Genomic DNA, 15,275 nt, shown 5'->3' on the forward strand with positions numbered 1-15,275 from the left:
ATAAATTTAAGGTATAGATTGTTATGTTCATTTATGGTAACTTGTATCATTGGTTTTTAATCATCAATTAGAACTTCTGATTCCTAGAAGATACATCAAATATATTATGCGAGAATTAAATTTAGATTATCTCTACAAATTTAATGTGTGTATTTTTTTATGAGATATTTGTGTCATTTTATACGAATATTTTTTTATTTTTTATTTTTTTGGTTAAATAGCTAAATTCTTTTATGAAAAAGTATGAGATGTTGAGAAACTAATTCCTAAAAAATAAAATAAAAATTCAAATTTAATATTTGAATGTGTAAAAGTACGATAAATTAATCTTATAAATGATTTAATAATAAATTAATCTCTAAAAGTTACATCTTAATATTAATTTAATTTTTTAAAAATATAATTTATTATCAAATTAGTTCTTAAATATTATAAATTAATAAAAAAATAATTTCACAAATTTAACAACAACAAAATTAATTTATCATATTTTTTACACGTTAAAAAAAGACAAAAAAATTAATTTTTATGCATCATACTAATACTTATAGACCAATTTAATTATTTGTCATTTTAGCTTTGTTCTAAAAAGCAAACAAAACATAAGTTTTTTATGTCACGTGGCAATGATGTCATGGTATTTTGTTGTATTGCATTTAAACATCTGTTTCCAGCATTGAAGTGAGATTTTTGTGAAGCACTATGGCAACAAAGGTGGTGCACACATCTCATGATCTCATCAACCCTGGGCAATAATTGACTAGCCAAGGCCCTCTCCCCTCTCCCAGGGAGCCTGCAGTGACTAGTCGCAACTCACTCTCTTTCTTTTACGTATTTATATTCATGGTCCCATGACAAATCTTCCTATCTTATACTTGGATTCCTTTCCAATGTATGGCTGAATCAAGACACTTCAAATTTTCTGCAAACAATGGAAAAAAGAAAACAGAGATGGTGAAGTGAGTCATTTAATTAAGCCTAAATAGCCGATTTAATCATGCATTAGCTGACAACTTAATTTTTATATTTTTTAAATGACCAATTATTTTACAAATATTACTAACAATTTACTTCGACCGTTAAATATATTAATAAATTGATCATTAAAAAGCATGATAATTTAATGTTAAATAATGATAAAACTATATTATTTATTGATAAATTAATCCACAACATACCTAACTTATAATAAATCATTAAACTAATTTATCTTAACATTTATAAATATATAATTTAAGAACTAAATAAGCTATTTAGCCTTGAATTAACCAAAGTAAAGTGTAAACCTCTTGTGGGGGTGATGAGTTGAATTGAGATTTCTGACAATTTGTCAAAAGTCAAAATGAGTTCAATTTAATTAAACACGTTTTTAGTAAATTGGGTTGAGTTAATATTATAGGTTGACTTTTTTTTCGTGTATTTTCTGCAACCTAACAAAACTTATTTGTAATTGTGGATTTATAACTCTCAATGAATTAAAGTATTAATGATTTTTTTTTATTTTGCTCTTTTAAAATAATTGATCGACGCATTTGACATTTCAACTATTTGGAGGATCTGACAAACTAATTAATAATTATTATGACTATATTTAGATATTTTCTTTCCGATCTTGATTTAGTTAGTGAATACATAATTAAGTCACCCTTTTATAACCTATTTGTTTTATTTAAAAAAAAAAATTACGGCAGATAAAGTCAACCCATAACTCACTTATAGTTGAATTGAGTTAAAAAATTATAATTCACTCTTATAATAAATTCAACTTAACCCAATTAATTATTTTTTGTCCAATTAAGGGCTGACTATGTTGAGTTGAACTATTTTAATTATCACCCTAAGAATTATATATATATATTCTTTTGTTAAGTTCCTACTTCTCAATATTTAAATATCACATTGGATACCTGACTTCTCCGATTTAAAGAAATTTTGAATTTGACCACTAGTGAAGTTTTAACAACTCTCTACTAACTGATTTATTCACTCATTCAAGACAATTCTAACGACGCTGCAAGAATACTCTCAACGGTATAAGGAAAATAATTTATTTAGAAAAAATACTTATTTTAATGTTATAAATTGTCCATGAATATATATTTTCAAGTGTACATGTTATAATTATCGTTAGATTTGCGTTTAAAAAAAGAATTAAAGCATAATTTTACGATAATTAGGTATATTTTCTTGCATATTACTAGTAATTTATATTAAGAATGACTATATATGCTTCTTCCTCTACTGGTGTACTCAATAGAGCATAACATAAATAGCAATTACGCAGCATCGGCATTGCAGATTGAGTAAGGATTATCACGTGGAGGTGTTTGGGTATGTGAAGGTTTTACTGAGTCTCATAATTAATTGTTGTGGCTTAAATCTGCAAGGCATCTAAACCTGGAGCCCTCTAAATTAATGGCGAGCGTCTACTGCAAAGCCCCACCAGCACCACTCATCATTAGCCTTCTGCCAACAAACATGACTATTAGATTTTTCTTTCCTTTTAAAATTTTTCATTTTCAAATTTCAAGTGTTTTGTTTTGTTCCCATTTCCTACTAAATTTTAATGTGCTGGGCTTGATGAGAGTGATTTTTTTAAGAGAGATGAGAATGATTAATTACTCAGGGAATAGTAAATTTTGATTTCAGCCTTTACTTAAATATGTTTATATATAGTTACCCTTTTTATAGATATGGAGTGGATTTAAGATACTCACAACCAAAAATCACAACTCACAAGTTAATCTTAAAGGATGTAAAGTATTAATTAAGAGATAATTCCTCTATCCACTGATGATTCTCTATTTGTATAGTGAGAGATCAAACCTTATTATATACTTAAAGATTCCAAATTATTAATCAATTATGTCATACCTTCAACGCATATTTACTTTTTTTTTTCTTTCACATTTATATTTCTTTAGTTTAAATTTTTGTTTTGGAAGGGATTCATGGTTTAATCTCTTTGTAAGGGATCATCTCGACCTAAAGTACTAGATCAGATCAAATTGTGAAATGTTGATTAAAGTTAATTAATTAATTTATTATTTGCAACGTCTTGGTTGTGTCAAAAAAGTAAGTGCATCTTTAGATATTTGTTGAAAACTTTCAACGGAAAAAATACACATTCGACGCGAACACATGCAGAAATAACTACCTACCTTGTTACTCTTGAGTAAAGGAAACAGTTTCACAAACACAACCTAAAACTACTATCACGATACATTAGAGCTCAATCTACTTGAATTTCACCTTGATCAATTTAGTTTAGATCTCAGATAAAGTCAACATTCATACTTTAGAACATTTATTACAGGGGGCAAAATTTTATATGTAGTTTCCTAATTCATTTTTTCTACTTATTCAAATGAGACGAATATTTTTTTCTTATTGTTTTTAAATAATTCATCCTTTCTAATTTCTATTACATATTTTTAATCTTATTATTTTATTATTTCTGTCCTCCCTGACAGTTAAACAAAGTGTTTCTGTAGTGTAGAAAACTAAAATAGTAAGTTAATCCTAATAAAGGAAAGACATGCCATGAAATGTGAAACACAATGCAAAATGTCTTGTCTTTTCTTTGTACTTCTCTTTCCTGACTAAAAAAGCTGAAAGCAACCAACAGCCTGTCCTTATTATATCTCCTTTCTTTCCTTTCTTAAGTTTTACATAAGGGGAAGAGGCCCCATATTTGGAAAAAATGCATTTTTAAATTGTTAAAATATTTAGTTGAACCCTGTTAGCATATCATCCATACCCTTTTGGTTTCATTGCTTTTGCTCTTGTTCTCTGCCTCTCTCTCTCTGTCCTCCCCTAGTATCAAGTTCAACTTTCAATACATTATCCACACTCCTGTCTGCACAAGTCCGCAGTTTCCTCTTCTTAAGTGCCAAACAAGGTATGCTTTGTAAGTTTCCTTCTTTAATATTGCATACAATCCTCTCTCTTTCTGTCCCCCTTTTTTTTTTCTATTTTTAAAAACATAAAAGAAGGGGGGAAAAAATCTGGTTCCTTAATTTGACTGCCAGGGGAGGTTTTGGTGGTGAACGGAAGAAGTAAGCTTCCTTCAGTTACAGTTGTCTACAACATTCACTTCTCTCTCTTTTTATGTGTTGTTTGTTTTTATTTTCTTCCTATTTGACATCTATTTGCTTCATTATATTCTGTAGCAACTTAATTGTAACTCCGATTTCCTTGGAACTCTTTCAACTTGGCTGCTGTTGTTAGTCATTATTACGTATTTTCAACACTCTCTGGTGCAGGTTCTTCTCTCTCTCTCTCTTTCTCTCTTGCTAAATACGGACAAACAAATATTCAATATAGTTGTATAGCCTATTTTATGGTTGTCTCTCTCTTTTTTTTATAATAAATCTCCTCTATAAGTTGTCATTTTGAAAATCTTGTTGATAGAATTTCGGCTGGTGCATATTAATCGCTTTAATGTGTTTTTACTTCCATAAAGTTTGGTTCACCTTCTTTTTTTTCTGAGTGTGTAGTCCAATGTTTCTCCCCACTTAAATTTTCTCTTTTCAATTTTCATGCAATTGATTAGAGGGCCATCTTGGTGTGGTATACAGAAAGGTGAGCAAAGAAAGACTGAAAAAGTGCAAGTGTTTATGGATTGGAATTTGAAAGCACCTTCTTGGGATTTGAGTGAAGTGGATCAGGCAAACTTACCCAACATGGAAACAATGGAAGGCTCAAGCAGATATGGAATGTATAGAACTAAGGGGGAATTTTCTGTTGACTTGAAGCTTGGCCAAGTGGGAAATTCTGGCACGGAATCATCAGTGTTGACTAAGTCCAAAGATGGTGGTGCTGTTGGAGTCTCCAAAATGATATCCTCATCTTCTTCAGGGTCAGCTAAGAGAGCTCGTTCCCTTAGCAACGGGACACAAACAGTGTCATGCCTTGTGGACGGGTGCCACTCTGATCTCAGTAACTGCAGAGACTATCATAGGCGCCATAAGGTCTGTGAAGTCCATTCCAAGACTGCACAGGTCACAATTGGAGGCCAGAAACAAAGGTTCTGCCAGCAGTGTAGCAGGTACATGTTTCATATGAAATTTCTCATCATTTGCTCTCTTAATTAATTAATGTTTTTACTATTTTTTTTTTTAATTTGTATCATGTATAATTTGATCACCGGAGTTAGAAGTAGGTGTTAAAGTTTAAAGAGATTATTTAACAACCAAGTCCTCACATTGATAAATGAAATTTGAACTCACCGAATATGAACCAACCGGCAACTGGACCATTAGACACCTATTCTTTTAATTTAGGGATCATTAGCAATGAGGGGGAGGTAGAACCGAACCGTAGAAGCACAATCCTCAAAAAAAGAAAAAAAGAATCTCAATTGATGGGTGATGCGGTGTATTATTGAGTTGATAAATCCTGATTAGATTGGATGGCGTGTTGAGATGACATTTAAGCTGATTGTGGGTTTGTGTTGTGTAGGTTCCATTCACTGGAGGAATTTGATGAGGGGAAAAGGAGCTGCAGGAAGCGGTTAGATGGGCACAACCGACGGAGAAGAAAGCCACAACCAGAAGTTGTTCTAACGCGGTCTGCTAGTTTTTTGTCGAATTACCACCAAGGTTAGCTTTGAGTTCTAGCTAGACCCCTATGTGACATCACATAGGTACACAAATCTTAAAAGAGTAATAAATTACACAATGCACTTTCATGTCCACTGCCTACTACACACAAAACACTTTTGCTTTTCTTTCTAGTGTTTCTGTCTAAGTGTAGTTTACTGTTTTGTTTAAGTATCTTATCCTGTGTCACGCCCCAATTTCTTCCAAGGTCTTGACATTTCTCGACAACAAACACATAACATAGTACATCAATTATTGGTTAGGCACGGCCACCTATACCCGAGACCCTCTCCCACACACATCATGATATATATCATTTTTTTTCAGAAAATAATTCATACAGATTTTACACGCTTATCCAATTATAAAGTATCAGATTTTAGTACATCAATTATTGATTAATTATGCAGAAAGACATAGAAATTAAACTCTAAAAATAATAAATTAGTAATGTATTTCTTTTGTTTCATTAATTGTCGTTCTGGTTATTTCATAGGAAATAATAAAATTTAATAAATAGATAAAAAAAGAACAATAATTTTATAGAATTAATCTTATCATTATTAATTCATTCTTAGTTTTTGTTGCTCGTATCATTAATTATAAGAAATATAAATAAAAAAATATAATTAATGTTACATTAAAAAATTTAAATAACGAGATAAATTTTTTACATGATGATTATGATGGGATGGACGGATAGAGGGGGAAAATAATATTTTCCTTCCTTGACTTGCTATATATTACAGTAGAAACTAGAAAGTCAATGATTAAATTTAGTAGTACTTTTATCAGGCACACAATTGCTATCTTTCTCAAGTTCACATGTGTACCCATCCACTACTGTGGTGAATCCTACTTTGGGTGGAGTTCTTACTTCTGGTGATGTAAGGCTTCATGGGCAGAACCACCTCCACCACCAAATGCATTTGGTTGATAAACAGGACCTGTTTCTTGGATCTTCTCCAACCGGTTACAAGGAAGGGAAGCATTTGGCATTCATGCAAGGTGACCACACCCTCAACAACCAGAGCCCACATCTTCCAGGTGCTTCCGTGGGCCCGGCCCAGATGTTTCTTAGGACCAGCCCGTATTCAGAAAGCGGTGGATTGAGATGCAAAATGTTCTGCGATAGCCTAACAGGTTCGGCCCACGGCAACACCTCTCGTGCTCTCTCTCTTCTGTCATCACCACCACAGCCGCACAGTCCTGGAAATGGATTAAACCAAATGGTGAACCCTCACTCGCCACTTATGCAACCCTTGGGCCTGAGCCTGCATGATAACAGCCTGGGCTCCGTGGACCCGGTTTTGGGCCCCAACGGGAGTGACCATTCCTCATCAATGCATCACATAGGTTCTAATGGATCCCAGGTGAATGAGGCCCCTCCACTATTTCCCTTTCAATGGGAATAGACTTCAATTATAAGGACTCGTCCTTTGGTTGTTGATTCTTTCCCTCGTACTATTTCAATGTTCAATTTATCTTTTAATGAAGGCAATGAACTATATCCATCACGTTTAACAAAATGGTGTGGAAATTTTTCATGTCTTTAAAAGTGATGAGTTTGTTGCTGTGCACCATCAAAAACTATATTTCCTGCACTTTCTTGTCTTTCCATTTTTTATTCTTTGAAGCAGCACCACATTTCAATGTGCCAGTGCATAACTTACAAAACGCACAATTTTTTTTATTGAAGTGATGGTGCTGATTTACCCACAAGACTCTGATATCAAAATTATAAAAAGTATGAGTTGAAAATTAACAAAAATTAGAAGGAAAATGTGTAACTCTTAGGTGAATTTTAGGTGAATGCATACCAAAATTTTCTCCCTTGCAAGGTAGTATGGGAGTGTCATTCTCGTGTATTAAGGGAATGATACATTACATGATCATCCCTTCGTGCCATTCTCACTTATTATTAGTTGGTATTTTAGGAGGTATGTTTCCATGTGACGTAGGTGCATGGTGTTTTCTAGCCATGAAGCAAACGTTGAGCCCATTCTTTGATCTTTGAAGTAATTGGGTCGTTTAGATGCAAGTTGGCCCAAAACAAATGGGTTCAATATTTGAAATTTATTGGACTCAGAAAAGAATTTTGTACTCAAATGTATTTCAGGTTTAGTAGGTCATCTTTTATAAAAAAATAAAAAAATAAAAGTAATTATAAGAAAATAAAATGAGAATGTAAAACGAATTGCGTTTTTCTCATCGACTAAAATTAACTTATGTATTTAACTTTTGTAGAAGTCCTTTCATCTAGTTTCTTCAAAAGCTAAAGTACATGAGTTGATTTTAGCATATTAATTGAAGAAATTCAATATATTTTACCTTCTTTTTTTATAAGTATTTATAAAGAAATTTATTCAAACATAACGTAAATTCAAATTTTAAGGATAAGAAATAAAATACAAAAACTTACTTATATGTAATTTTTCCTAAAATGGGAGAAAACATTTATTCACCCTTAAGGTATGAATAAGTTTGCCACTGTTAACATACATATCTTTGCATTTTACAAAGTAAATGATAAGAATAGTCATAAAGCCGTAAACTGTTTAGGCGCATGCATGTAGGGTAAAGTTTCACTTTGAAAAGTATTTTTCAAATGCTATCTTAGTAAGTTGTTAGATATAAGTTATTTAAAATACAATTGACTTTAACATGTATGTGAGATTATTGTAACATTGTAACTTAACTGGTCGTCTCACGTTTGAGTTATAAATATACAATTATATTAAATATCCAAATTCAAAGTGGTAGCTTTACATAATAATTTTACTTGATTTGATAAAAATTGCTTTCAGTACAAAAAAAATGCATATAATCTAAAAAAAAAACTTTATGCTAAGTAGGAATTGATATTGGCACGGCTCAATCATATCAAAGAATCCAACCATCACCCAATCATTAGGAAATTTGATTTGATTGAACTGTTCCAACATCCCCACATACTCCTCCAACAAAAGAAATTACTATAAACATTAACATTTTCTACCTTTGTGTATGAAGAACATAGGCTTGAGTTCCGAGCTATGTCATCTTCCAGCAACGAACCAAATATCAGGAATAAGGGTCTTGAAGTGGCTTGCTTCCTAAGAGAAGAAAGCGGATGGAATATATAGGGGAGATTTTGAATTAAATTAGGATGGTTGAGAGGTCAATATGTATCAATTATTATATAAATTTCCATTACATCCTATACCTACATTATAGTTGATGATTATATTAAGTCCACAAAGGGGTTTCATTCCTAACCGGTTTTCTAATCGAATATGTTTTAAATAATGTTTCCAACACCGTGCCAACTACTTGCCATTATTCAAATCTATCTCTTCTTCCACCCTCCTCCTGGAGGAAAAGGGAATAATAATTAGTCTAATTATTTGAGGATCCCTTATTTTTCAATACATAATTTTGTTGAGTTCATGGAGATTGGTTTATGATAAATTGAACCAATAATCTTATTCTTATCTTACCTTTATTTTGCAATTCAAGTGGCCATTTTTAACATTAACATATCATTAATACAACTTTAGATCCATGTCCTAATCCCCTCATTAATTAGGAATTTTCCAGCTCACTTAATATATGAAAGTGGAGTCGTAGCATTTTATATCCTAAAATGGTCCACTGCTGCAATTGTAATATTTTTAAATCTTTTTTTTCTTCACTAGAAACTTGTCTCTCATGATTTTCTTTTCCCTAAATGTGAAATAATATCCATTATCCAACTACGTCAACAATTATAACTGGGAGCTAGTAGCATCTAAAGTAGCTCCTTTGAAGATTTTTGGTCGAAATGATCCAATGATGCTACTGTTAAGGGTGGAGTCAATGTCATCACACAGGGCATGTCAATCTCAATATATCACAAAGATAGATAAACGTGTTTGACAACAAATCCCGCATTAAGAATTAAGCTGACTTTAAAGAATCTTTGACTAAGTAAGTGGGGAAGGCCTCTTTGCGTCTTGCCCTTTGGCCTGGCGGCACCACCCCCTGATTCTGGGATCTACAGTCAGATTTTAGTTCTCACCATTCAACAATGCGGTCTCTGTACGGTATATTGTTTTAGTATCCTATTTTTTCTTCTTAATAACTTGGAGTTAGCTTTCCTAGTATTTTAATTATTCATAACTATAAAATATAAACTAATTTGATAGTCAATTTGTATTAATAAATGAGTGTAATTTCTTTACTTTATTATTGTTTTTAATGAAATAATGAATAAATTAACATCTTTGTTATTTTTTATTAGCAAAATGCAAAAGAAGAAAATTTCAAGTATTTTAGAGAAACAAATTGATGTAGAAACAGGAAGAAAAATTAAAAGAATTGAAAAGTCTGTTTAGCGTGCAAGACAAACCAGTGCGCACTCTTGCTTAGCGCAACACACGCTTAGCGTGAAAAAGACCCACGAAGAAGCCCAAAGGTGCATTTAGCGCAAAAGTCCGTGCTAAGCACGAAGTCAGCGTGACAATTAAACCTATATAAGGAGGAGAAAGCAGAAGAAAAAACACACGGAGTCTCACAATCCACGCACTGGGTCTATCCCTTAGGGGAAACCCTCTTTCTTTAGTCATCCATCATCTTCTTCCATCCACCTCACCCCCCCTAAAGGGTAAAAGTCTCTCATAACAATGAGAGGCTAAAACTCTCCTTAGTTAGGGCCTGACAAGTCTAAAAAACCAATAAATATATTGTAATGCTTCATATCTATCAATGTAATCAGGTATTTTCTTTCTTATCATCCTTTCTTATTTTAATTTCATGTATCATTCATTCTTACATTATTTTTAGGGGTTAGTCGCTCGGGAGACAGTAATCCTTAATAGAAATACAATGAAGGTCTTATATGCGTTAGTTTTAGGGGTTATTCATTGAAAAATGGTAATGTCTACACAAACTCGAAAAGGGTATCTCAATATTACATTTTTAGGGATAAAGTTACTTTGTTGTGTCTCTGCATACATTTTTAGTAACTTTATCCTTAATGTTGTTTATGATTCCATCTTTGTAGAGGGATTTGTGAGAGAGAATACATAAATTAGACTCTTCATGGTGAGATGGTGAGGGATCCGGGTTGAACATATTAATAGATGTGGGTAGAAAAAATTCACCAAATAGAAAATTCTAAAATAATAATCTTAGTCAAATAAGACATGTTAGGTCCCAACATTATCACCTTTTAATTCAAATATTTTATCTTCTATTTTCTTTTATCTTTATCATCTTTTAATTCAAATATTTTATCTTTTCTATCTTCTATTTTTATCTTTAAATATTTATCTTTTCTTCTAAATTTTTATCTTATCTCCTATCTAACAATTATTATTGACATGATGGAAGTCGATGTTGAACAGTGAACATTAACATTAAGCGTAAACCTAAAGCTTAAAACAGTGCATCAAAGTCTCCTATCAATTAAAATGGACCGTTGAAGTCGAGTATAGAGACATTTTTTCACAAGTTTCAGTTATAGATTGTACTATTTTTCTCATTCAATTATTATTTGTATTGAGAAACATTAAATGTTGCTTATAAGGCCCAAAGTTTTGTGATTGTTTGGCAAACTAGTAGAATTAATTCTTTCCAACATTCCACAGGTTGTAACGTGAAGTTGTGATTCAAAATAATTTTAATTACACGTTACAATCACATTCACCAATTCAATTTTTCTTTTTTATCAAAAACAATTTTACCAAACTATAAATCAAATGAATTCCCAATCATTCATTCGAGACAATAGCCTTCTTAAGCAGGCTTACAGAACAATTTCTTTAAAAGGCAATTAAATTGCACACTATTCCATTTATATTTAAGTAACTCTCGTGTAGCCTGAATGGAGGTACACCACAAAGAGGTCAACATGTATAAACCATGGATGTACTGGAATTTGAATAACCTCTCATTCTTTGTACACCGGATACAGAACATCTTTATCTTTATACATTACAGTGAGACAGAAAGTAACTCACGACTGCTTGAATTATTACCATGGGAAAAGTGTGCATGGTAACATCATCTAAGAAGAACTACCCATACCCTGTCCTATGGAAACTTCAAATCACAACTCAAGTGAACTCGAGCATCTCTTTAGCACATGCCTTCAAATAGTTAATAAAAAACGGGGGCAGAAATAGAAAGTGATACAAACCTGATTGGTTATCCACCTAATACCTGTTGAAAAGGATACTGGCCAAGTGGATAAATGTTTGTTGTCACCTGGCATTTAGGATTTCTATTTGTTTGCAACAAATGGGTAAAAAGGGAGAAACAGCGGATCTATCCAATTGGGAGTTAAAAATAATAATGCCCAAAGCTCAGAAGATGCATTTCATCTCTGAACATATCACTCCAGTCAATTATATAGAACATGATGTTTTAAGCCAATTCTTTCAGCAAGGAATACAAAGAAAATACAAAAAGCTTGCTCTCTTTGTTTTGATTCTTATTTCCTTACAAGCAAAACTCCAAGCTAACAGATACATTGAAGAATAACAAAAAAGAACATCAAACAGAAATACCCAAAGACTTCTTAAACTTCTCAACCTCCAAATATACGGTGGAATAAGGAAGGAACTCAGAGTAATGGTCTCTGCTCAGATCGTTTATAGCAACTGCAAGTTTGGGGATTTCTAAGATTTCTTCATGGGTCAAAGTCCTCACATACCTGGCTGGATTTCCTGCCCAAAGTTCACCGGTTGGAATTCGCCTCCCTGGTGGAACTACTGACCCAGCTTCAAGGATTGACTGCGTCTCCACCAATGAACCTTCCATGAGGATGGAATGCTGCCCAATAATGCACTCTGGCTCAATAGTGCAGGACCTCAACAGGCTGTATGCTCCAATTGTCACGTACCTCTCTATTGAAGTGTCAGCTGGAAGGCCTGTTTCTCAGAAGAAAGCTTAAACAATGAACAAGCATACATTCACAAGTCGTAATTAAGCCTATCCCATATGAATTTTTCAAGGATCGCAAATTAAATTAGCAAACTGCAATGTAATTCAACTCCACTTAACAGTAAACAATTGCAAAGAAGTATGCTGATGACTAACTCTCCACTTAAAAGCAAACGGCTGAATAACGAATATCACATTCTAATATTATTTTAAAACAAGCATAAAAAATATTTCTAGAACCCTAGAAGAAACTCAGCCCACAATGGTATAAATGTATAGAAAATTGGAAGGGAGGTTGTAAGTGTCAGACTGGACCATTACATAGACCAATAATAGTGGTAGAATCAAAATTACTTCATTATTGTTTGGGACACAAAACCCACTACAAGGTGCCCCAGTGCCAGACAGGTGCAGACTGAAAATAACAAGCTAAATGACCACAAGTATCGTTGCTCCAAACAAATTTACATTTCTCAAACAACACAAAAACATTTAAGTATTTCTTTGACTTAATAGTGTACCACCCAAGCCACCTAAAGATCCAAGCCCTGTCACAGTAAAGTAATCAGATCAAACAAGCATCTGTGTAACAAACTCCACTTCAACCTCATCATCACTCTTTAAGAATATTTACGCAATTCTTTTGACCCAATATAAGAATAAGATAGATATTACACTCTTGAATGATATTAGAAAATTATTAAATCCTTCTTATCTGTGCAGGAAAGGAAAAGCAATCTTGCTCTAAGTATTTAAGGAGATTCACGCAGATGCCAACTAGTAAGTTAAGGACTCAAGGCCAAGCAATGAAACAATATTTCATTCAAAAGTACTATTTGGTACAACACTGTTGCACGGAAGTTTTACACAAAACAAGTGACATGATTTCACCCAAAGCTTCTTGGATTAGGCTCTTCTAAAATGAATAGAGATAACAATATCATTTGAGAAAAATCAACTGTTGATTCTTCATATTTCAACACATTCATAATTTGTCATGCATATGCACCCAATATCGACCACTGATTTTACCATCAACTACTGAAACTATTTATTTTATCCTCTAAAATGAATTGCTCACTTTAAGCAACAAGTGAGATCAAAGTTTGTTTGCTTGTTTTTATTATTTAAATTTAGGCTTTGTTTGGATAAACTTTTAGAAGAGAAAAAATAGCACGGTAAAATGAATTGAACTTCTCCCATGAGTTAAAAAGCAATTACTGCATTTAACTTTTATAGAATCCCTCTCCATTTAATTTGTCCAAAAGCTGAAGTGCGTAAGTTGGTTTTAGCTTACGAGAGATACTCAATTCATTATGCTTTCTTATATTCTTCTCCAATACGTGATTATGGAAAAGATTATCCTAACGTGGCTTTATCCAGTGAAATACATAAGCCACACTCTATTGGGCAACAATTTGATGTTAGAACTTACAAGTTAATTAAGTACCCAACATAGTAGTGTGATTACTATGAAGCACACCGAGGAAGGAACGTCAAGCATGTTTACAAGTTACACCGGTTTTTCAGAAACACGAATTTTAGGAATTTGATACCAACAAATAGCAGGCTTTACTTAGAGAGACAAAAACGAAATTCACGTATTCATTTTCAATGAAGAGAAAGAAAAGGGGAACGAAAGTGTTGGAATGGGAACCAAACCTGTGGGAGAGGACCAAGCCGCGTGAAGAACGGAGCGTTCCTGTACGTTGGAGCAGAATCCGATGCTGATCTTGTTGAGATCGCCGCGGAGGACGCAACCGGGCCAGACGGAGGCTCCGTCCCAGACGGTGACTTGGCCGGCGAGGACCACGTTGGGTGCCACGTAAGCATCCACGGCAACTTTGGGGAGCCACTGCCCCAACGGGATTATCTTCCTCTGCCCACGGTAGTCCCACTTCACGCGATCCGCCGACGGGGTAATCGATGTCGGCGCATCCGTCGAAAAAGCGCGTTCTGCTGTCAGCAGCTGAGGCTGCACGTGGGGCCTTGCTAGCGCGTGTGCGCTTCTTAGGGCTCTCTTGGAGAAGCGTGCTAGATTCGCCATTTTAGAAGAGTGAAAGTGGAAAATGAGAGTGAGGTAAGGGGGGAATGTGTTTGTGGGCTACAGAGACAAATAGGTATGTAATGTGTTCGCTAAACGTGTCAGCATTCTTAAATGCTTGCCTCTCCTCACTCGCGCATTCGGGATTCGCTATTCAAATTATTTTTATTATTCATTTTAGTTTAAATATATTTTTCATTCAATAAAAAAATTACCTTATCTATAAATCATGTTTATTTTTTTTTATTTTTTTATCATTATTGTTAATTCTCTTCATTAGAACAAATGTCATTATTGTTAAGAGACTGAAAATCTCATCATGTTACATCACATATCTTTAAATTCTAAAAATAAAAATCAAAATAAATATAATTTATATAAAACAAAATTTTTTGCCATGTTCCCCTTTTTTTTCTTCGTTTTATCTTACACTCTTGAGGGCTATGGCCCTATGGCCTATGAATATTGGGTTTTGTTTCCAAGTTACGAAGACTTACATTTTAAATCTTTTACCTATCACTTTTCATTTTATGAATTTGGATAAAAATAATTCATTAGGAATTTCCTTTTTCATAATGATTTATTCTAAAGTGATCATTTCATAGAATAATTTTTATCTTTTGAAACGAGCATTCTAAACAAAAAATAAATACTCTAAAATTATTTTAAAAAAGTTATTCTGAAAGATAAAATTTATGTTTCAAAATGATTATTCCAAAATA

General features: G+C 33.1%; 2 protein-coding genes across 5 annotated transcripts; one reads left to right on the forward strand and one right to left on the reverse strand.

Annotated features, from left to right (window-relative positions):
- Nucleotides 1-3,702: 3,702 nt before the first annotated feature.
- LOC114424462 (squamosa promoter-binding-like protein 13A) lies at nucleotides 3,703-7,204 on the forward strand. 4 transcript variants are annotated; one of them, XM_028391313.1, is made up of 5 exons: nucleotides 3,703-3,901; nucleotides 4,173-4,265; nucleotides 4,556-5,050; nucleotides 5,464-5,603; nucleotides 6,399-7,204. In XM_028391313.1, exons 3-5 carry the CDS (start codon nucleotides 4,620-4,622, stop codon nucleotides 7,016-7,018), a joined length of 1,191 nt encoding a protein of 396 aa, XP_028247114.1. In that variant the 5' UTR covers nucleotides 3,703-3,901; nucleotides 4,173-4,265; nucleotides 4,556-4,619; the 3' UTR covers nucleotides 7,019-7,204. The 4 variants fall into 4 exon arrangements, with proteins under 4 accessions (XP_028247114.1, XP_028247116.1, XP_028247115.1 ...); XM_028391315.1 differs by having other exon boundaries at nucleotides 4,581-5,050; XM_028391314.1 differs by lacking the exon at nucleotides 3,703-3,901 and having other exon boundaries at nucleotides 3,974-4,265.
- Nucleotides 7,205-11,869: 4,665 nt separating this feature from the next.
- On the reverse strand, nucleotides 11,870-14,642 carry LOC114420992 (gamma carbonic anhydrase-like 2, mitochondrial). The gene is made up of 2 exons (XM_028386731.1): nucleotides 14,172-14,642; nucleotides 11,870-12,496 (listed from the first exon to the last, which is right to left on the reverse strand). Exons 1-2 carry the CDS (start codon nucleotides 14,554-14,556, stop codon nucleotides 12,120-12,122), a joined length of 762 nt encoding a protein of 253 aa, XP_028242532.1. The 5' UTR covers nucleotides 14,557-14,642; the 3' UTR covers nucleotides 11,870-12,119.
- Nucleotides 14,643-15,275: the final 633 nt, after the last annotated feature.

The sequence above is a fragment of the Glycine soja genome, chromosome 8 (assembly GCF_004193775.1).
Source record: "Glycine soja cultivar W05 chromosome 8, ASM419377v2, whole genome shotgun sequence".
Lineage (NCBI taxonomy): Eukaryota > Viridiplantae > Streptophyta > Magnoliopsida > Fabales > Fabaceae > Glycine > Glycine soja.